General features: G+C 39.9%; 1 protein-coding gene across 1 annotated transcript in view; it reads right to left on the reverse strand.

Moving 5' to 3' along the window:
• Positions 1 to 3,156: 3,156 nt before the first annotated feature.
• BASP1 (brain abundant membrane attached signal protein 1) overlaps positions 3,157 to 24,013 on the reverse strand; it is a 54,413-nt gene continuing 33,556 nt past the window's right edge. The window contains exon 2 of the mRNA XM_082836183.1: positions 3,157 to 4,902. Within this exon, the coding sequence (XP_082692309.1) occupies positions 4,207 to 4,893 (687 nt within the window). The 5' untranslated portion in view covers positions 4,894 to 4,902 and the 3' untranslated portion in view covers positions 3,157 to 4,206. The remainder of the gene's footprint in view (positions 4,903 to 24,013) is intronic.

Raw genomic sequence — 24,013 nt, forward strand, 5'->3', positions numbered from 1 at the left:
ATTTGTTATTTTCTTAAAATTATCTTCTAAGCATCTGATTTCCATTCTTGTGTAAATTAGTTAAAAATAAAGACCAAAATAACTGCTGTTACTCTGGAAAATAGAAATCAAAAGAATGGAGATTAAGCTCATTAATCTTGAGACAAGAATTGGATAAAAACAAAACAGTAAATTCTCTAAATAGTAGATTATTTTCCCATAAATGAAACTTGGCTGAAATTGCTGTATGTCAAAGCTTTCTATATGTAAAGGAACAACATAAGACGGGTGTCCCAAAGCCAGCTCTGACACCGGACATCAGTTGATATGCTGAATGTTTCAATGAAGATGCTGTGTTTCAATATACCACGGTATGTCATTTAATGAAAATTAAGATTTCAGGATGCTTTATGAGAACAAAGTGTGTAGCTGTTGACACCTAATAAGTTTCCCAACTTAGGCAGCTAAAGAATGTCTAGATCCCGTCAGTACCTGGAGGTTGACAGTATACACTGGACCTGGGTCTGACCCCACTGAAAGGAAGGACGCCCTCTAAGAATGGCAAATGGCATTCCTGGATGGTGGCCATGTGTGGCCTCTGCCTCAGTGGCCAGGGACAGGCTGAAGATGGCCTGCTCTTAGGGTTGAGTCCAGGTAGGATCACCATGGCACACCCCAGCTCTTGAGGACTTGGGTCCACCCCTATCATGCAGAGGTAGTGTCAGCTGCTGGACAGGACACCCAAGGTCAATGTGGACAAATTCATTTCAATTCCTATTAAGTTTCCTACCTGCAGTGTGTCCATAGGCACTCAACAAGTGTTAGACCCTGGAACCCTTTCTTCTTCGTAAAGCAGACGTTAAACACGCATGAGGGAGTTAAGCCAGACGTGGGGAGTCTCCAAATAAGTTGCCAGTTAAGCAAATTCTGTGCATTACCTTCACTTTATTTAAGATCATTCATGAAAAGGGAGCGATCGAGGTTCCGCCAAAGTTAAAATGGATACTCAACATTGTTCCTTCCTGACTGAGCCCATCACTCCCACACGCAAAACACGCTCTGCTGAATATACAATGTCAAACTAAGTTTTTCTTAACTGTGGTAAAATTGAATGTCATGAGCCGCAGTTAGGTTAAAATTCTGATTTCAATATTTGGGGGATCACATTTCTGATACTTTTTCATTGCTGGAACACCTACTAGAGTTAGAAAAAAGAAAAACAGCTCAGATTTTCATTCTCCCACAAAACAACTGTTAAGTGTAAATAAACTAGGAAAAATGCCTCCTTAGTTTCGTTTATCCCTAAACGGCAATTTATAGGGATAAATGCTAATCCAGGAGGCTGATTTGATGGTTCTAATCACCCAAAATCCTAGTGAATTTTTTAATTAAAAGATGAAGAGTGAATTTATATGACCTCCATCAGGCACATCTGTCTGCAAGAAATGCGTGGTATTTAATATGAGTAACTATTTAAATGTCTTCCATGGTTCATAGAATCTGTTATCTCCCCACCACCACGACCAACCCACCCCTGAGCTATTTTACACCTGCTAGGACACACCAGTAATAATCTGGACATTCCTCTGCTAATTTTCTTACCTAAAACAGTTGCTTGGTGGTTCATGTGTTTACATATTTCTTGTTTGTTGTGCTTTCAAGCATTAAGAGTTCAAATTTATTTCAAGAAACAAGAACCAGAAGTGCCAAAAGTTGACCATAGATATGAATTAAACCCAACAGGTATATTAGCCTAGTATCCAGTTTCACCATTTCTTCTTCTCCAGTATTCCCCACTGGCAACATCTCAGGTGTGGTACATACTAGACTACTGAGACGATAATTGGAGGGGACTTTTTTCTCCTTTTTTATTTAACCATGTGTAATGTAACCCGTTAAGAACCGAATAAGGTTCATCCGCATCCACTATATCACTAGTGTCCATCTGAGAATTAATTCCAGTATATTGGCCCTTCACAATTTCTAAAGAAAATTTTCTAGGTTACAGGGCGAAACTGTATTTATTACTCTAGGTAATTACCACCCAATCCCACTCTCCCCAAAACCTGCCATTTAACTGATTCAATCATGAGAAATCTTTGTAGTGGCTACTATTAAATTCATTTTTAAGTGTTTTATAGTTGAGATTTGGTTTCTAATACCCAATCGGAAAGACCAAAATCACTACCAAGAGATTAGAGACAATTCCTTCTTTTCTTACGTTATAGAATTGATACGCGTGCCTGGCTGCTCTGTAAAAGCCACTGCCGACACCAGCTCTCCAACCCCTTCCCCATCTACAGAGAATATGAGCAAACTGAGGGCCACTATTCCAGCTCTGGGGGAGAAACCAAGGGACAGAGGTGACATCACACCTGTTGGTATATACCTGTCCATCCCATAAAACTGTCATCAGACATATATACAAACTATTAAATATTTCAGAAGTAAAAGGGGCTTTGCCTTAACCCTCCTGTAGGTAGAGCCTGCAGGTTGGATGTGACTTAAAAGCCATGAGTCATCAGTCAAGGCAAAATCTGAACAGGAATCCGGTCACTGTAAAGGCCAGTTCCCTGCTTGCTTTCACTCCACTGCTATCTCATGGCCTGCTCACAACACTCAGGTCCCCTTTCTGGGCTCTATCATGACTACGGTCCATTAACAGATAAAACAATCTTCAGTGGCTTCACAACTTACATACATGTGATGTTTTTATAAGACCTTATTAATTCTCTTCTACCCAGCCTTCAAGTTCAAATCCATTTATTGTCTTTAATGTATTTTATTCAAAATATTTGTGACTTTTAAGTAAATTTTAAATTAAATTAAAACACCCACATTTTTTAATAGGGTGCATCTCCATAGACATAGTAAGTCTTCAGTTTACCTTCTTCCAAGACTTACTGACACAGATCCAGCTAATTTTTGTTTGTTTGTTTGTTTGTTTTTTGCGGTACGCGGGCCTCTCACTCTTTTGGCCTCTCCCGTCGCGGAGCACAGGCTCCGGATGCACAGGCCCAGCGACCAGGGCTCACGGGTCCAGCCGCTCCGCGGCATGTGGGATCCTCCCAGACCGGGGCACGAACCCGTATCCCCTGCATCGGCAGGCGGACTCTCAACCACTGCGCCACCAGGGAAGCCCATCCTGCTAATTTTTTAAAAAGATAACACTGAGGATCCTGCTTTATACTTCTATCCAAATATACCCATGAAAATGCCCAATACATTGTTCTGTTCTCTACTGAGGCAATTACAGAGGAGGGGACAGCGTGCTGGTGGGAAAAGAAACCAGTAATCCTCGTGACTTCAGTTTAATTGTTTAACTTTATTACTGTTGCACCATTTATACAATTACATATAATTTCAATGCATCCATTGTACATTTTTTTTGTTTTTTTTATTTTTATTTTTTTCCATTTTCCAATGAGTGGTGTGTTGGTGTCTGTGACACAGAATGGAAGAGAAAACTGGAACTGCAATGAACGCAGACTTTTTTTTTTTTTTTTTTCATTTCCACTGACCAATAAACAGAACTACAGGTGCACCCAACCACGGACATGCATTAACTCGTCATGAGAAATCTAGGGAGGCTAAGTAGGATGAGAGAATGTTTGTTACTCCCAAAAAGACCTGGGAAGGAAGAATGGAGAATTGGCATTGAGATACATGTGGACAGGCTACGTGGGCTGTCTGAAAGTTGGCATTCATCCACAACATTAAAAAAATATCAAAATAAGAAAGGCTGTAAATGAAAAAGAACACACAGAAAATACTGCTTTCATAAAGATCTGATTGCCTCGGCACAGGCCCTGCGGGCAGAATCGAACGCATCACTCCCAACTCCCCTTGCAGAAGACAAGATGCTCAGATCTTAGTGGCGGAGTGCATGTAACAGCAGTTCAGGTACAAAAGATGTACTGTACTTTCAGACATTGATCTTTCAAATCCAGGACTGATTGGTAGAGTTGACCGAAGGTATATTAGATATTTCCCCACAAAAATACTATTTGGATTCTCCCCCCCCCCTCCCTTGATGGGAACACATCCTTATTCTTGGGCAATACGTATCATTACTTCCAATCTGAAACAAGTTAGTATAGGAGAGAGAGAGACAGAGAGAGAGAGAGAGAGAGAGAGAGAGAGAGAGAGAGAGAGACAGAGACAGAGAGAGACAGAGAGACAGGTCGTCGTTAAGCGGTATTCTTTTTTTTCCATAGGCTGTCCTTGTTACTCTTTCACTGCTACGGTTTGATCAGAATTAGCTGCCGGGGTCTCGGCGGGTTTGACCTCGTCTGCGGGGGCTGCGGGGGCCTGGGCCTTGGGCGTGGAACTGGGTGCTTCCGTGGCTGCCGGGGTCTCCTTGGAGGATGGGGCAGCCTCAGTGCTGCTGGGTTTTGAGTCTGAAGCTGGGGCCCCGTCACTTTTCGTCTCCTGCGCGGCAGGCGCTGCGGAAGCCTCAGTCTTTGTGGGTTCCCCACCCTCCTTGCTCTTGTCATCCTTGCTGGGGGCCGCGGGCTCCGCCGCCTCGGGCTCCGAAGCTCTGGGGGCGTCGCCGCCTGCAGCGGGGCCCGCGGCGGCCGCCGGCTCCTGCGCAACATCCTTCGGGGGCTCGGGCTTCCCCTCGGCTCCCTCCATCTGCTCGGGCTCTGCCTTCGGGGCGTCTTCCTTGGCCGCCTCTGTGTCTTTCTCGCCTTCCTTGTCTTCGGGCTTGTTGGCAGCGTCCTGGGCATCCTTCTCTGGCTTCTCCTCCTTGCCGTCCTTCACCTCTGCGGTCTCCGCAGCCGCCTGGGTCTCATTCTCCTTCGGGGTTCCCTCCTCTTCCGTCCCGGCTCCTTCTGCCTTCTTGTCTTTGTCCTTGGCCTTCTCATCATTCACATTGTACCCCTTCTTCTTCTTGCTCAGCTTGCCTCCCATCTTGGAGTTCTGTGACGAAACATAACACAAAACGAGAAACAGTTACTCGTGGCTCTAGCCCAAATGTCTGTGTCCTCCCAAATTCATAGGCTGAAATCCTAACCCCCAGTGTGACCGTATTAGCAGGAGGGGCCTTTGGGAGTTGTGGGTGGAGACCTCACGGATGGGATCAGAGGCCTCACAGAAGATACCCCACCACAGAGCTCTCTGGCCCCTTTCCCCACGTGCCCACGCAACCAGAAACCAGCCGTCTACAATCACAAAGCAGGCCCTACCAGACACCAAATCTGCCTGCACCTTGGTCTGGGGCTTCCCAGCCTGCAGAAGTGTGAGAAATAAATTTCTGTTGTTCTATGGTGCTTTGTTAGAGCAGCCCCAATGGAGGAAGATGCTTGCTCTGTTTACAAAGTAAACAGTTCAGAACACTACTGAACTGTACACTTTAGAATGGAAAACACGGTAAATCTTATGCTACATGTATTTTGCCACAATTAAAAAAAGTCATAAAAAAAAAGTAAAGTGTCTAATCATAGTAAGCCAAGGACATACCAACCTGAGATCAAAGAATCAGTGATTAAAAGACTAAGCTTGTCAATTGTAAAGAGAAGTGGTGCAGGATTTGTTTCATCTGCTTTCCCATGTCCGGCTCAAACACCACGTCTGGAACAAAATGGCAGTGACAGCCATTTTAGGTCTATAGTAAAGCTAGTAAAAGGTGTCATAACTTGAAAACACTTTGCAAAGAAATGGCACAGCTGGAAAATCACAAATTTCAAGAAAATAATCTCAAACTACAAACTCCTTTCAAACTCCATTATTCATATATATGTACATATATGCACACACATCTTCAAAGACCAAATGCAAGGAGGATTTAGTCTATCTCATTATTAAGAAGGACCCATTAAAGGAAAACTATCACTCAGAAAATGAAAAGCATGGTGTTGCCAGTTACATTTAGTTTGTTAGTTGTGTCATACTCGTATTCATTGCTTTTCAAGGTATTTTTGGCTTAAAAGAAAATAGTTCCATAATAATATAAAGGTGTCCTTCATTATCAATTTCTTGATGAGAAGTCAAACTAGATATGCAACTTCAATGGTCATTAACAGCCTATTTCACTCAAAGTTAAGTCTCCAACTTCCTGGAGGCTGACACTTTTATTCTATGAATATATTTGGATCCTGAATTTTTCTCCTCTGGTACTAAAGCATTAATCCAAATCAGTAATCAATTATAAATTTAAAAATAATAAATTCAATCCAGAACCGTTGTCGGAGCCAAACAGGCACTCCATTTCTTTTTCTTCAAGTGTATTTTTACGGCATCATATATATCAGTGGGAATCCACCGAAATGTTGCTCTTTAGAGGAAAATCTGTTGCTTTTCCTTGATGAAGCATGGCAGAAATTATATGGCAATAGCCTCTTTAGTCCACACAAATAAGTCCAGGAGAGAAAGAGAGAGAAAAAGAGAGACGACACACGCCTTGCCCTGTGCCCCATGTACCGGTGTACAGGTGAGACCTCTGGTTCTGTTCTAGTTCAGGGCTGTCTCCTGGCAGAATTATACTGTACTCTTGGACCAACCTTTTTGGGTTTTTTTAAAAGTATTTTCCATTTAGAACAGAAAATTTGCTGCTTATACATTCCATTCCTTGGACTCATGACTCAGGACAGTGATAAACTACATTTATCTTATTTGGAAGCCAGGTGTTAGGTAGAAGAGTGCTATTCTTCAGTCAAAATTTGTCTCACCACTCTATACGTGAATCTCCTGTCCAAAACTGGGGAAGGAAAAAAAAAGGAACAAACCGAAGGATGATGAAAATACTGCTCCAATTCTCAAGGAAGGCCTTTATTACGTTATCAAAGTAAGAATTCCTCTTACACATTTCTTTCTAAAAAGAGAGTGGCTTTTGGTCATAACCTACTTCAGACATCCGACAGGCTCTATTTGACTTAATTTTTGGTTATTTCTCCCCCAGAAATGGGAGCAAACATATATGGTAAAAATACTTTAAATGCACCTTTATCCTGTAAGCAATCACAAAACAATAGATGAAAATCTGAAGAAATAAACTGAAGCAGTATTTTAAATTATAGTTTATAACTCTTTCATTGAATTCTTAATTACCCAGTATGCATGAATGGTGCACATCAAAATGTCAGCTCTGATATTTCAAGATATTTTGGTACATTAGTTTAGAGCTAAGAAAGAGAAAACCTGACAGGCCTGCCTTTAGGATCTTCTCCCAATTCTATAATAGAAACCCATACACCAACTTAGAAATTATAGAACAGAAAACAAAGGATAAATGCAGTGTGTGTATGAACATAACACGAGTGCCCCTTTCTCACCCACAAGGCATGAAATTCTATACAGCTATTCCCAGAGGCTTAAAGTCATGTTGGTTTACAAACCTAAAATCTACTTTACTAAAATTGGTGTTCTGAAACACAGTTAGGGCCGCTTTCTATTCTTTATTTCTGGGTAGGAAATGAATGTACATAATCAAATTCTAAGTAAGAAAGTGTGTCTCCATTCCTGTTTGTCTTTCAACGTTAATAAACACTCCTACTTTTGCAAATTTTCTCATGTTAGTTATAGTGAGGTATCAGAGGGAGGTTAATAGAATCCACTAGAACCCTGGAAAAGCAGGGCAGTCTGGTTATTTCCCTAGACAATGTGGGTGAAAACCTTGCCAACAGCCAGGGATAAATTAAAATTATAACTTAAAATCTATTAACTGTTTCCAGGGGTCCAGCACAATCCTAATTCCAAACACATTACTAAACTATTTTATTTAATCTTCTCAACAGGACCATGAGGTCGTAAGTATACCATTAGTGTCCTCCTTTTACCCATATGGAAATTCTAACTAGCTGAGTTCATGCAGCAGTGTCATAAGCAAAAGGCCAAGCCAACAAAATTAGGTAAGGCAGGAGGGCACTGTCTAGGAGGTTACAGGGAACCCCACCAAGAAGTTGGCAAACGGGCAGAGCTCTTGTCTCAGGAATGGTACCCACCTTGGGTCACAAGGTTGGTGCAGATCTACGGTGATTCAAAACTCAAGATGTTGACAAGATAAGGATGAAATTCAGAATTTCAGGTACCCTTTGCCCCTAAACTTTTTATCACCCCATTTGCCAATGGAGATTTGTATCAAATCCTTAAAAAATAAGGAGAGTGGTGGGCATATTATTTTAATTATTTCTCATTTCTATTACTTCTAATTTTGAAAGAAATGACTTGGTATAGAAATTCAGAAGCTGGAACTTCTAAGTTTAAAAAAAGGGCAGTTAAACAAACAAAACAAAAACAACATGGCAACTAGTAGTCCATGCTGGAAGGCACTTAAACCCAAATCTAAGCTACAATGAAAGGGCTGGGACTACCTTTGCATTTCTCCACATTTGGAACATTCACTAGCCATAGAGTGACACAGCAAGAAAACTCACACCCAAGCTGATGCACTGGAAATAAGCTCTCCATGTTGATACAATAACCAAACAGTAAAGTTGATTTATTAGTTACAGCATCTCAAAGGAAAGCAAACCCCGGAGCTGTTCTTTGAAATTACAGAAGAATTCTAATTTACAAGGGCCAAAACTATTTGAAGACTGATGGCTTCAAATCGGCACAGAAAACAACTAACAACCAACAGCAAGAGAGAGGAACTTCACTGTGTTTAATCTGGAAAACGTTGGACAGGAATTATTTCGTGGAGACTTTGCACATTGCATCATGGTAGATGTTGTTATGAATCCCACCTCCACAGCACACTGGCCCTGAATCCTTGGGCAAGTTACTTAACCTCACTGTCCTTTCATTTCCTGTACGATAAGAAAGGTCAATCTTAGGAAAATTTTATGTGAGGCATCAGTACAACGTTTGACATTTCATGGGCTTGCAATAAATGTTAGTTCCTTTCCCCATCATTGAGATAATTCTGTGCTTCTAAACCCCAAGAGAAAAGTAGAACACAGGTTCCACACCCACAAACACACACAAGTTCTGGAATCAGGAATTAGAAGCACTGTAATTAAAACATTTAAAAAATATTTTTAAATGGCATCAAGAAGATTTTTGGTAATTGTGTTCCAAGCATGCTCCTGCTGACTGGATATATGTGGAAAAGAAGTTTGTACAGTTACCTGTTGTCACCATACTACCACCATACTGCTAATATTAAAATCAGTCTACTTCTTTGATTTGAATCTTTTATGTACTTAAGATTCTCGAGGTTACACGAGTCTTTAAAAAATATAAAAAGTCTCTTATACCAAGAAATCATTTTCCAGACAGAAGTAAAAATTATAGATCAGTCATCAAATCTAACTCCTCCCAATTTGATCTGATACTGGAGTGATCATAGAAGAAATATCATTTCATCTTCCCACTACCTCTCCATCACCTGGTCCAAGGAAACAAGAGAAAAAGTCCCTTTCAGTCATCAGGATGAAAAGAGAGCCCAAATTCTTCAATTAAGACTCATTTACTGACTCATATACATACGTGAAAGACCAAAAAAAATTGATCTACACTTTATCTTGGCTAATAAGCTAAACATAGAATGTCTGTGAGGGAAAGTAACAGTCAAATGTCACCACCTTTTTTTTTTTTTTTAATTTTCCACAGATGACATTTTTCTTGTATAAAGTCCCAAATCATTTAATATTTTTTAGGCACTAACAGTGTTCTAAATCTCCCACAGCTGTCTCGTGACTTATTCCCCCCATCTTATAAAAGTGAGCCTCTATCTAGTTAATTAATCCCACTTGTCTATAAACAAATAGTCCAGAAGAATTAAAATTCTGCTTTTTGGTGAAGAGAGAAAGTGACATTCTAGCACTGTTATGTGAGCAAAGCAACCTGGGAGGGTAGGTGGGAAAACAGGAGAAAGTGAAAGTGAAAGTGTGAAAGTTAGAAGATCACTGGCAGTTATGGGGCCCCCAAGCCCAGTTCTCCTTTGCCTACACCTCTCATCAGGGTCCCAGAAAGAGATGGCATCCGTGTGATAAATTCCTAGTTAGACAGGCTAGGTAAGGGGAGGAATTTTTTGTCTTCGGAAATAAGTAAATGAAGTAAATAGTAAGTGCCCTAAATATTAGATTTTAATTTTTTCTCCAAAACAAATACTTGGAGGATTTTGTTGAGTCTTAGAGCTAACAAGTATTTCTTTTCTTGTAAAAGGAAATCCTGTGTACAAGCTAATGTTCAACTACCAAGTTGAATACAAATATAGATCTATAAGAAAAAAATATATGATCCTACATATTGCCACCCTAGCAAAACTAAAATTAAAAAAAATTTTCTTTGGGGGGTTCTGGGCAAGAAATAATTTGAAATGCTATGCTGTAATAAAGATACTTTAATAGACAAGATAATCACCTCTACAGAGCTCTTCAAATTCTTTGTTCCTTTCACTCCAGGAAGCCTGCCAGGGAACACGGAAGATGGTCCTTAGCCATTCAAATCAGCTAAGTTGTGTTTATTTTGTACCCACAATCCCAGGACACACTGGGCAAAATCACCTCTGTAGAAGCTGAATTATCATGGGGTTTCACTAAACAACCACCATTCTTGCAAATTCCAATATGATCAACTCAGCCAGAACTTTTCTAATATGCACCTGACCTGATTGTTTTTCTCACCTTGAAATAAACCTATCTATCAGCATAGCCTACTGAATTAAAACTTAGTCTTTCATTTTGAGAAAATAAAGGTAGACAGGCAGAGGACAAAACGTCATTTAGAAAAAAATAAATTATAAGTATTTTCTTTATGACTCATGTCAAAAACAAGCCACCTAGCACTCACTCAGTATGAAGTTTGCTGAACATAGCATGCATGTTGAGTGCTGGTCCCAGCTGTCAATAATTTGCTATAAAACTCTGAGCAAGTCACTTCCCCCTCTGGGTCTCAAATTTCCCATTCAGTAAAATGAAGATATTTAGTTTATTCCTTTTCTGAAAAAAAAAAAAGTATATATTATGGATGCTTATAGCACTAAACAATAAGGTATGTGTGAGAAAATGTGCTGTGATCAATGCTATGGTCTGAATGTTTGTGTCTCCCCAGAATTCATATCCTGAAACCTAACCTCCAAGGTTATGGTATTAGGAACTGGGACCTTTGGAAGGTGATTAGGTCATGAGGTGGACTCCTCATGAATGGGATTAGTGCCCTTATAAAAGGGACCCCCATAGAGCTTTCTGGTCCCTTACAGTATATGAGGATACAGCAAGAAGATGGCAGTCTACAACACAGAAAAGGGCCTTCACCAGAACCCAACCACACTGGCACCCTGATCTTGAAATTCTACAGCCTCCAGAATTATGAGAAATAAATTTCTATTGTTTATAAGCCACCAGGGTATAATACTTTTTTAGAGCAGCCCAAATGGATGAAGACAATCAATAAAGTTCTATACTCCTGTTAATTATTACCATAAACACTTACACCATCTTTCACCCTGAAAATCAAATTGACAACCAGTTGGTTTATTGGTATGATTGGATTTCTTTAGACATAATTTTAACATGTGTGAAGCTTGTTAAAAATCAGAAATAAAAATGTGTAAAACAACATCCAAATGTTTATCAAATACCAGACTTTTTAATGTTTTCAATTACGTTTAGGAAATGTTTTCAGGATAATGTGTCAGTTCTGTAAGTAATGAATGGGAATGGAACTGAACACTGAAGACGTCTTAGATGAAGATATCAGTGCTAGAAAAATTCTGTTTCATTAGCTTTGCTTATGCAGAACTACTTCATAGCATTGTGTTTATAGAAGATGCTCAGTTGCTTCCACTTTACTTCCTTTTGATGGGTAACCTACCAACCACTGGTGGTTCTGCTTGGCAAGATTTGCTCTATGCCCCAATTTTCTGTTTCCTATATATAAAAACCAGTTATGAAACATAAACTGGTGCAATGTAGATACTATTTTCTTGCCCTCACCATCTCCACTACCTCATCCAGAATTAGTTGATACTGTGAAGAGTGTTTGCAAATCTTTCGGGAACACACGTTCAATGCAAATGCAAGGCTTGACTTTTTTCTAAAGCAAGATTTGCCGTTTCATAGGACACTAACACGGAGCACTTAGTCATGTGTGACCTCCCAACAGGGTGTATTTTGTCTGCCAGAAACCAGCTTTCACCCGCTTGCTACTGGTGAGAAAAATTATCTAAGTAGAGGCTGGATTCACTTGCTCCTCAGTAAATGCTAAAATTCTCAAGTTCCTAACTAGAGACTCCTTTGTCCTCCAAAGTTCGCAAAGGATCTTTAAAGTATGAAGGGTAATTTTATTTATACCTAGGTTAATCTTCTCATGGAAAAAAAATATGATAAAGTATCTTGAATTTTACAAAGAAAGTGGATTAAATTCCTGACCAAGAATAAGTGTTAAGATTGTCCGATACCACAAAAATGGTCTCAATTTTGCCAAAGTTGAAGGTTTTAGCTGTGGAGCCATTTCTTTTTCCTTCCTTCAACAAATCTGAAGAGGTGAACACATAAGCAAACACTATTATCACCAATCATTTATACCATTTACTTTGGAAGGAACCATTTTTGTTTTGTTTTGAATTGAGCCCAGAAAATGGAATCTTTCTTCTGGGAAAAAAAATGTTCACTTGTTCATAAAGGCTTGTATCTTTTCATGGATTCTCTTGTATGTTCAGAACCTGATTAAATAGTTTTATCTAAGAAATCGCTCATGAATTGCTTATTTCCAAAGTCAAGGGGTAATTCATTTCTACATCGATTGTATTGGAAAGCTACACCAAACAAAACTAGGACGCAGAACCATTTTTACAGAGCTGTTAGAATGCAACATAGAAGATTTTGTTTGGAGTTTATCATACGTTGGGAAAGAGTTCCAGGCCAGCTATAGGTGTTTAATACCAACAGCTTTGCTCTGGGAATATCAGCATGAGGTCACGGTGACTTTTAACACAGTAAGGGCAAAGATGCATTACCCACACATCCAAGAGAGAGGGAGAGAGTCTGGAGAAAGAGAAAGTTTCTCGTTTTGAATAGTCTCTCTTCACCTTCTCTACTCTGCTTCTGCATATCTACTCCTCCACTGGAACCAATCTTTTTCTGCATTTTAACTTATAGAAACTGAAGCCAAATATTCGATCCCATAAGCTTCTCTAGCAGGACACCTTCAGAGGCAAGGCAAAAGCATCCAGCAGTAAAGGATTTAAACCTTGACTCCATTCTGCACTAAAGGTAAAGCAATGGTATTAGGAATAGAAGCCCATTGGAACAGCTTTCCTGTTCCCCAGTGTTAAGAAAGGAGCCAATTAGCAGACTGTGGTGAGTGGACCCATGGAGCTGATCTGGTCCTCAGTAGTCTCTGTAGAAGACAGTTCTGTCCCTTTCAGTGACTGAGGCTCTCCCGCTACCAAGTGAAAACAGACAGCTCAGTCCCTCTCCCCATATATTCCTTTGGTTTCGGTTAAGACAGCTGCCAGTGTTTTAGGACATAGGCACAACCCTACCTACCAGGATAGAATCTAATCAAAATTTTAGCCATTCTGGAAGTTGTTCTTATGGCTTTCCAATAAAATGTGAGGTTTCTGGGAGCTATCATTTACTGTTTCCTTTCTTTAGTCTTTGAAATAAAATACGTGCTAAGTAGTCTGGTTGAGTGCAAGTGAGGGAGAAGGGGGAAGTGTTGGATCAAAAGGAGTTTTGAGTAGGAGAAACAACAAGAGAACTGTCATCACCAACTTTAAAATTTCAGTCCTTTGAGGGAGGTCTAAGTAATAGCACAGCATCAGGCAACCTAGAAGAGTCCCTCTAGAGAGCTGCATTATCCAAAGAGCTTTCAAGAACCATTCTGCATTCTGCTAGCAAGCAAAATTACTGGTAATTAAATGTTAGTGTTTATCTCAGCCCATGTACTGAATTTTAGATGTTTTGATGTGCAGATGACCACCATTTGTGACTGCTGAATTTTCATTTAGGTAGCACTTTGTTGGTTATATCCATTAGTTAAAGCTTCCCACATCTTCAGATAAAAAAATGCAAGCCCCAATTATAGCACTGACCCTCTTCAGAAAATGCAACCTTGCATAATGACACAGTTTCCAGGCATTAACTACCCCAAAACCACGGGGATTACATGTGCTGTATTCTTCCTACAATTAGTAGGTATTCCATGACATCTCCCAATTCCATTTCTCATTTGCATACTTCTACATTTTTGCTACTCTGTCAATGAACAATAATGCAATTCTGTGACAATGAAAATCATTGGCATACGTTAACTGGTGTATAAAACAAAACAAGAAAATGACTGATAATAGTATTTCTCCATATGGTCTGAAAGTTACTATATTATGACTTCCAATGCTATTCCTATTTATATCTTCTCTCGCTACACTAATATCTAGGCATTTTCTATATAGGACAGTTTGAATCATACAAAGGTCCCATCCATTGCCAAGTTTCTATTTTGAAAATACAAATTTGGATTAATTAACCATGTCATCTAGAACCAGGAGACTAAAGTTCTTAGGGATGATGTCAAACAGATTACAAGTCTATAGACTCCAAGTCTATTGCAAAACCCAACATGAATATGCAACAGTATGTGTCAGAGACTGAAGTGTTATTTCTGGTTTGATTGCTGCTTCACGGTGTGATCAAGACAAGAAACAGTCTCCTTCTGATTCTGTTTCCATCTGTGAGGCAGATATATCTTCTTCTGATTATAAGATGGATACAGAATCAAAAAGAGACTGTTTCTTGTCTTGATAACATATGAAAACGAATCAATGTTTCCTGACAAAGTTAAACATGTGACCATAGCACATTAACTGTGTCACTCTGCAAATTCAAGGCTGCAAAGGTTCAACAGGTTTAAATACAAAATAATCCATTACTGATTTTTTTAAAGTAACATACAAAGTTAGAACTGACTCATAAGTTGCATCTGCAGACAAACATCACCAGACATGTTGGCTTTACAATGACACAGGCTGAAAGAATCCAACTTGTTGGTCAAACCTAGCTGAAGCAAATGTTGGGAAAAGAGAAAGGAAAAAAAATTTTTTTTTTACCTTAAGGAAAGAATTTACAAAGTATGGAGAAACACAACAAATTCAAAATACATTTTCAGTAAGAATACAGGGAAAAAAATCTAAAACATATGGTTGATTATGTCCAACAATTTCATTTTCAACAAACAACTGTCCCTTTTCTTTCAAATACCAAAACTTTTATTCTAAAAGAGGAAAACGAAATAAAGATAATGTAGCCTATGTGTATTTTTGGTACTCCCATCAGGATGTACTTTGTCATAATGATTTGCTCTCAGGTTTTATCAATGCCTGGTGATAATTTCTATTGTTGGAATTACTGTTGTCAGTATCTGATTCAGTGAAAGCTTCCATTCAGCAATTGTAACCTCACCAACATTTAGGGTATCGGAATGTCCTCTGGGGAGAGTGTACTATAGTAAGAGCTGTTAACCCATGTCGAAATTTCTAATGCCAACCTATTAAATACAAGAGTAAAATTTTAAAGAAAACATTTTCAAGAGAATTTATTTCCTTGTCACAATAAATATGTTCAACTTTCTAAAAATGTACTGTAAAATGTGCAAGAAATATTAGAAACACACACAGATACACATACACTGCTACAACCCAATTTTCCCAAAGAGGTGGTTAGGATGAGTTAGAGCTACACAGTCAGAAAGCCCTCCTATATAGAAAAGGAAATTAATCACAAGTGACACTTCCATTATTCTCCTTCATGAAGTTCAGGCCAGACCTACAGAGCAAACTCAAAGTATCTTTGGGGATCTCTCATCAAAAATTCAAAACACAGAATAGTCTCAAGACCTTCAAATCTTCAGAAATTATTTTAGGAAAAAATCGACTTGATCTTCAGTAGGAAAAGAAAATTTTTTTGAAGTTAAGTAAGATATGAGAACATATGAGAGCAAAAAGCCTACTCTAATCTAGGTTAAGACAGAGACAATTAAAATTAGAGTAAGTTAAGCCTCATAAGAGAGCAAAAAATAACAGTTTTCCCAGAAGAGATGACCTTTAGTTGGACTCAGGAGATGAGAAAAGTTTTATAGACAAGGTGGAGTTTGAGAGAGTAGAAATATCAAAAGTACTTACACACATAGAACTTACTCTGTCTAGAACTGTCTTACTATTTAATCTTTACATATATTAACCCATTAACTGTCTCATCAATCCTACAAGGAAGAAATTATTACTACTTCCACTTTACCATGAGGAAACTAAGGCATGTTGGAGCCAAATAACTTACCCAAGATCATATACTAGTAGTCTGGAGATGTGGTGTGAACCCACGCACTCTGGCTCTGGAGTGAGGTCTCTTAACCATCGTGATAAACTGTCTTGAAAGATGACTAAGCTACCTTTAGATCAAGATAGGGAAGTAGGAAGTATTTATGTTAGAGCAAACCAACAGGAAGAATCCAGTCGAGTATGAGAAAAACCTTATTTATATTTAGGAGCTCAGTGAGGAAGAACTCATCCACCTGGAGGGAGGTATGATGGAATATAATCTATCAAGGTTGCCTAATCGAATGTTTGAACTTAGGTGGCAGAAAGCAGAAAACCAGCTTTCTTCCAGAAAGGGAAAAAATAAATATGTTTCAGAAATCAACAGAGAATTTTACAAAGCAGCTTGGAGGAGTTATATTCTGCTACAAAAAGATGAAAAAAGAAACAAGAACAGGAATTGTGCAACTTGATCTTGTGATGAGTTGTTAACTACTGACCCTGGAGTGACTCAGGTTGAGGAGTGAAGACACATGCCTCCTTGGAAAGGCTCAAAGAACACATGAGGAGCCAGAAAAGATAGCCACAAAGGCCCACACTGAAGAGCGTGAGTGAAGTAAAAGCAATGTCAAGGCAAGAATTTGCAACTTTGTCAAGACTGAGTTTTGTCTATTTGTTTATAAGCAGTTGGAAGACTGAAAATATATACGGGAAGATGGGATGAGACTAAGAATAAAGAGAGAAACGAAAGTGGAAAGACAAAGGAGAAATAATTGATAAGGCAAGGTTCCGGAAGACTCAGAAAGGTCAGTCAAGATTAAGCTTGGTAAGGAAGGACCCTTAACTATACAGGGGGCAAGAGAAGAGTGAAATGAATTCCAAATCCAGTGGTTTTCCCAGCCTGGCCACTGGCATCTCTGTCTTTCAAGTGCACGCAGTCAAATCTGAATGATTCCAGACCAAAGACTGAATAAGGTCTCTCTAGAGTAAATGTTTGATCATGTGTCTTTGAAACAGTCATTTACCTTTTGGTACTTTATCTTCTCAGTTCTTTCATATAACAGTGAGGATTTCTCAAGTACTGGGAGGAAAAGGACAGACATTTCATCAACCAAAATGCTTTAAAATGCTACAGAATTAACATAGTGACCACTAAACCAGGAGAGGTCTTATTGTGAAAGAATTTAATGTGCAAAGTAAAGCAAACAGGCTTAGTGCATTATGAAGGGGTTTAAGAGTTTCTTAGATAAGAAATGCATAGCTGATATCTAGACCTGTATTCATACAGTATTCATGTATGAATTTTTCAAATTCTTTTCCCATTTAGGTTATTACAGAGTATTAAGCAGAATTCCCTGTGCTATACAGTAAGACCTTGTTGGTTATCTATTTTAAATAGAACAGTGTATACAAGGGACATTAATTCTTAAGAACTTCATTACTACCCTTATCCTTTCCTTATTATGCAATCTAGTCTTGGTTTTAGGTAAGCCTCCATCTTTGGTTATTTACCCGTATCATCATTGCTTAACCCTTTTATACTGTGATTGTGCTGGAAGTTTTAGCAGTAAAATAGATCTGACCCCACTTCAACATCGACCTGAAGTCTAACTTCAGATTTAGTAAATATAATGACCTCAGAACAAAGATTTTGTTTTTAATATTGGTAAAGCACAATGGGTACTTGGTAAGTACTACGGACTCACTATCCACTGAAACATGCAATTTTCAAGTTTTATAACTTGAAAGAGTTATAAAACTCAGAAGATGAAAGTCTATACAACCATATAAATTAAGTTATGTAAACCCTGCTTTCACTTAGCAGTAGAAATAAGTATGCTAAATTAGAACTGAAATGTCCATTCCATTCAATGAGACATGGCCAAGTTCCAGGGATCATCCGTGATGGCAAACTCTAAAGCACTAGAACCCATCACATAATTAACACAAGAATACACAGAAATCACTACAATAATATTGACAAGACATTTTTCTTTTAGGTTACTATGTGCATATCGTAGGGACCAATTCTTCAAAGTGTATCTCCTAATTGAGTCTACAAGTTTTGAGCATAAAACTCTGAATTGACGCTGCTGTTATAAATATGACAGATGACAGTTAAGCCTGTCTTGGAATATAAAGGTTAACTAAATGCAGACCTCACACAGAGGGTTTTTTCCCCCGCTTTTAAAATATCCTGCCACATGCAGCAAACACTATCAGAAAACATGTATTATTCATTCTCATCAATAGTCTACTATGCTTTTAGAGTCTGCTGTACATTCACATCGTTATTTATTTGCACTTAATGGGTAAGGTGGCCCTTTCCAAAGCCCTGGTTACAGCATCCTAACATATGACTTTATATGAATCACCTGGTCTTTTATTCAATAAAGCTACTAAGTGAACCACAACCAGCCCAGGAAATTCAAGCCCCTGATATCACTTCTGAACCTTTTCTCTCTTCCACAGAGTCAGGAAACTATCATGTCTTATCACCACAACTAATTCTGAATTCTCGAAACAGAGTTAAAATAAACCACAGGGAAAAAAAACTTACAGGAGCTGAGATATTTTTGCTGCTTATTAATGGACTAGACAGACCATCATGGGCTCTGGAGCCACAACAGGCTTGCTCGGTGTAGCTCACTCGACAAAGACAGGCTGGTGGCCAAGGAGATGGGGAGGCGGCCCACCTACACCAAGAGGAGTTGCAATTTTACTTCTAGTAATTTCTATATCCAATCATCAAGGGAGGTTCACACTTTCTATGATTGTCTAAAATCGTGATATATTGACATTTTAATGTGTCTTTCCTGCCCCCCACCCCTCCCTGGCACCAAAAGCAAATGTAGCATTTCCCGTCCTAAAACTATTGCATATTTTAATCATTTTTGATGACAACCTTTCCAAAATTCTTCACACGTGTCCTTGATTTTTAAACAAAGAATTTGCTTTTTTTCTTGGTGCTGTGCTTAGCACAAATAAGGATTCAGTAAATGTATGCTGAATTAAGAAACAATGCATTAAAGCCACAGGCAGAAAGTATGTGCTATGCCTATCTTCAAGAGGCTCCTACAATGTTGAGTTTAAGCAACACAGTGTAACATTTAATGTCCTTTGTCATCCAGCCTCTCCTTACAAATCAAGTTTATCTCTCAAAACTTCTCAACCAAACACTCTGTCCCAAGCTGTCCATGTTCACACTCCCTGCCACACTTTTGCCTTCTTCAAATTTGAGCATCTTAGCTACCTAATGAAGCATTGAGCAATGAAGAGACATGGAAGGTTTGAGTCCCAGAGAGCTGTGGGATTTAAAAACATAACTGAGGGGTATTTCTCCCCAGCCATGGAACTCCTGAAGAAAAAAGACTGCCTTTCATCCCCAGACCTGGCATGTGGCAAAAACGCAATACTTAGCTTTTCAAGTAATGACTGAATGGGAATGAATTCTAACTGAAGCTACCGGAATTCAATACCAATTTGTTCCTTATTCATTATGTCATTTGGAGCAAAGTCACTCAAATTTTCTCTTTTGTTGATGTTTCAATGTAATGTGTCAAATAGAAGTAGTGAGATGTGTGTATATAGGAATCACCCGAGGAGCCTGTTAAAAATCTAGATCTGCGGTCTCGTTACAGAGGTTAATTAGAGGGTACAGAGTGCATCCTAAGAATCTATTTTTCAGCAAGCTGACCAGGTATAGCCAGAGCTGGTGGCTCAGAGCCACTGGTTGAGAAATACAGATACATGGAGTTTGAAGTGACATTGAGTCAGTTAATGATTTTTCATCATCTGTAAAAACTGAAACATGAAAATCTCCCAAACCAGTGTGATTACTGGTGGTTACAAAGCTAAAAACAAGCATGGCAGAACACCTAGCTGGGTCTAACCTGCAGATAGGGGTGGACAGAATGAGGTGGTGTCAGCCCCAATGAAATCTCATCAACTACTGAGCCATTTTGTCTCTGGGTGCTCTTTGCTACCAGAATCACAAATAAGTTAGAATTACCAGGGCTTATTCTCCTTCCCCTAAGCTCCCCAGCATTCAATTGCCCCATCACCCGTCTACCCTCCTCTCCAGCACTCTCCCACCTAAGCCCCTCCTTAATGCCATTGTTCAGCCGCAGAAGGGGCACCGCACAAGCAGCCCACCTAGAAGAGCAAGGTTCCTGACCGAAGAGCAGTTTTATCAGCTGCAGAGAAGCCCCTGTGCCTACACCAGGCTGTGTGCAGTCCTTTGTTACCCCAGCAACTTCTGTCACTGGTGGGGAAAACAGCACGGTGGATGTTCAGCTCTGTAAACTCCTTTCTTACATAATGTGAGGCTTCAATTGTTGTTCAACGTTTACAGTCCACCCTGTTGAGACAATACTGTTTTCAGAAGCGTCCATTTAATGTAATTAGAGTTTACGTTTCAGAAAACAGGTTTTCCTCCTTTCATTTCAGATGGAACTTTGATGGCTTGCCCTGAGTTTTGAGCCCTGATCCAGTATAGGAGAAAGCCTATGGGCAACGGGGTCAGCAGGCCAAGTTCAGCTATGTGAACTTAGGCAGGAACGTGAACCTCAGCACACTCAACCTCACCCTTAAAAAAAAAAGAAAAACGAGGGAGAGGAGGTTATCAATAGCATTTAAATGGAGCATTTGCAGGAAAGAACATAGTTCAGCTAAAGACACACAGTAGGTATTCAGTAAATTTTTGTTTACTCCTTTACCTAAGACCACTTCTCAGTTCTGTTAATATGGAATAGGGAGTAATCTTGAATTTCAAGATTAAGTAAAACAGAGGTGGAAAAAATTACTGTGTTCAAAACAGGCAAACAAATGGAAATTGATACTATTATAATCAAAATAATAATCACGGGCTTCCCTGGTGGCGCAGTGGTTGAGAGTCCGCCTGCCGATGCAGGGGACACGGGTTCGTGCCCCGGTCCGGGAAGATCCCACATACCGCGGAGCGGCTGGGCCCGTGAGCCATGGCCACTGAGCCTGCGCGTCCAGAGCCTGTGCTCCGCAACGGGAGAGGCCACAGCAGGGAGAGGCCCGCAACATAATAATAATAATAATAATAATCACTTTCATTAACATTTAAATTCTAGATTAAAGTCTGCAATATCCATTATATAATCTGTAGATTTTAAAAGCAGTGTTACCTAAGGGGCAAAATCTTACAACGATGAGAACAGAGGTTGGCTTGGGACACGAGTCCGTCTTCTCCCCAGGTTGCCGGCCTCCTAAATAAAGCAATCTTTCCTTTCAAACCAACACTCTCCACTGTGGGCTTTCAAGCAGTGGGCAGCTGAACCTGAGTTTGGTAACACTGGGAAAAGATGAATGCCAACCAGGAACGCCAAAAGGACTGAGTGAGCCCAGCATACACAAGAAAATGCCCCAGGGAAAATCAAAAAGGGACAATGGGCCTTAAAATGTGCTTTAAAGCAAACCTTCTGAAAGGGAGGGTTTTTTTCCAAATCTATTTCCATCCTATTTGCTTTCGACTGAGAGGCTGTGGGGAAGAGCCATGCTCAATATTCTGTTTTACCAATTTCACCTGTTTGGAGTTCATAATAGTTTTAAGATGGAAATATCAATAAACCTTCTCCCTAGGAATATTTTATTCTTCATCTACAGCTATAAAATATTACACTTAAACATTTTAAAGTAAGAAAAGAATGACCAGATATCCTTCCTCAATTTTAGCAAAAAAAAGAATTCAGGCAAGAAGCCAGCCACTTCTCTATTTTTTCCTATAGGCTTAGAAAAGCAAGTTAAGAAAAGCCAATTGCCCGAATCCACGAGCATTTTTCTTGGAATTCAGGGGGCACTAGGGAAGGTGGCATTGCATTCTGAGCCACACCAACATCACGCTGGTACTCAGCCTGCTGACCAAGTGCTAAATACCATCCCAACATGTGGACCTTAAAACAGGGCACCCATTTCATGCCTCAGTGGAGTCCCTCTTGAGCTGCTCAAGCCACACAGTAACTCATCTAAGGCACTCTCCTTTGAGAAGGAGCTAACGCCATTCCTCGTACATGTTTTGTGAACCTGAATCTTTACAAATATCTGTTAAACGAGCTTGAGTCTCGCCACAGCCACTACTGGCTGCTTATGTTAAACAAGCCACTTTTAATTCCCCAGGGCTTGGTTATTTCAGTTGTCATATAAATGACTAGAACTATATACCTTAAGTCTATAATTTTTTTATCTTTACGTAAATGTGCTGTAATAATGCACATATTTAATTAGATTATGCTGAGCACTCAAATCCACTAATGCATTTATTTCAGAAATGTCACTAACGTCCATGCTCTGTGCTGGATGCCCAAGGGGAAAACAAGGTCAACTCAGACAGCCCATAGATCTTTCAAGTCTAGGTCATAGGAAAATTATGCCTCTTAAAAAGATCTAAGGTAACAGCAAATGCTAGCTCGTGGGCTGGATTCTGACGGTATGGCTTAAACTATTTTAACAAGTACACTACAACAGAAAGTCAATTTATTTTGCAAAAGTTGGAGCAGGAAATACACAGGCAGGGGCCCATATCTCATTAGGCTTTCTTTGGGATGTCCTTCAAATTTTGTTCTGCACCGAGATGCGGACCAAGGTTGGAGCTGCTGAAAGAGGAGTGCTGAAAGGGGTGGAAAGGCATGCTGCTACCAGACAAACGAGAGGCAAGGAACACCTCAGGAGTGACTCAGGCAGTCATAAATTTCTTCTGACCAGTAGACCAAGGGTCCTACCTGTGCACTCAACCCATGTCTCCTGTGTGTGAGTGTCTGCAGTTCACTGTCTGTAAATGTACTCTGATCGGAGGACATTGCTAAATGGAATGTACCAGTGACAGCGTGAGTCTTAAGCAATCCTGGAGTTGTGACAGATACATTTGATGAGGGGTGTACTGTCTTAATAAAAAAGTCAGAGGCAAACATAGCGTCCGTTGAAAACAGAAGGTGGAGGTGATAGAGAAGATGTATTTAACATGACAAAGTTTATCTGACTTATACAGGCAGGAAAATCTAAGCCTCAGTAAAGATCCCGAGGGTTCTAGTACTCATTCCCACCACCAACCTTGCGCTCCCACAACTTCCTACCCTGTAATACCTTCAGGGTAGTGGGTAACAAATTACAGCATTTCCTGATTGACGCTAGGCATCAGTGTGGGGCAAGAGATTTCAAAACACACACCAGCCTTAGACTGGCACAGGTACCACAGATGCCCTACAACTCTTCAGGTGTACAGAGAGTATAGAATCAAAGCTTGGAAGGTAACACTAGGCTATGACTCATGAGTCTTTTAATGGGAAAATCCTAGTGAACCTATTATAGTATTAAGTGGGTAAATTATTCTACTATATCATTACCAGGAGACCTAAAATAGATTAACTTGAACCAAAGGGAAGGAAAATCTTTGTTAGAACGGCATCCTCTAGCCCTTGAGACTGTCCACCCATCCCTGCCATGTCTGGGCCTACAAGGCTTTCCTTGAAATAAAGGGCTTGGGGCTTCCCTGGTGGCGCAGTGGTTGAGAGTCCGCCTGCCGATGTAGGGGACACGGGTTCGTGCCCCGGTCCGGGAAGATCCCACATGCCGCGGAGCGGCTGGGCCCGTGAGCCATGGCCGCTGAGCCTGTGCTCCGCAACAGGAGAGGCCACAACAGTGACAGGCCCGCGTACCGCCAAAAAAAAAAAATTAATTAATTAATTAAAAAAATAAAGGGCTTGAGCTATTTCATCTCTAAAATGTCATGTGTGTAAAACACTATTACAATAAATACCAATATAGAAAAACTTGCATGTCCCCAACTGTTTACTTGTTTGCAAAAATGGG

Source organism: Leucopleurus acutus (genome assembly GCF_964270905.1).
Source record: "Leucopleurus acutus genome assembly, chromosome: 3".
Lineage (NCBI taxonomy): Eukaryota > Metazoa > Chordata > Mammalia > Artiodactyla > Delphinidae > Leucopleurus > Leucopleurus acutus.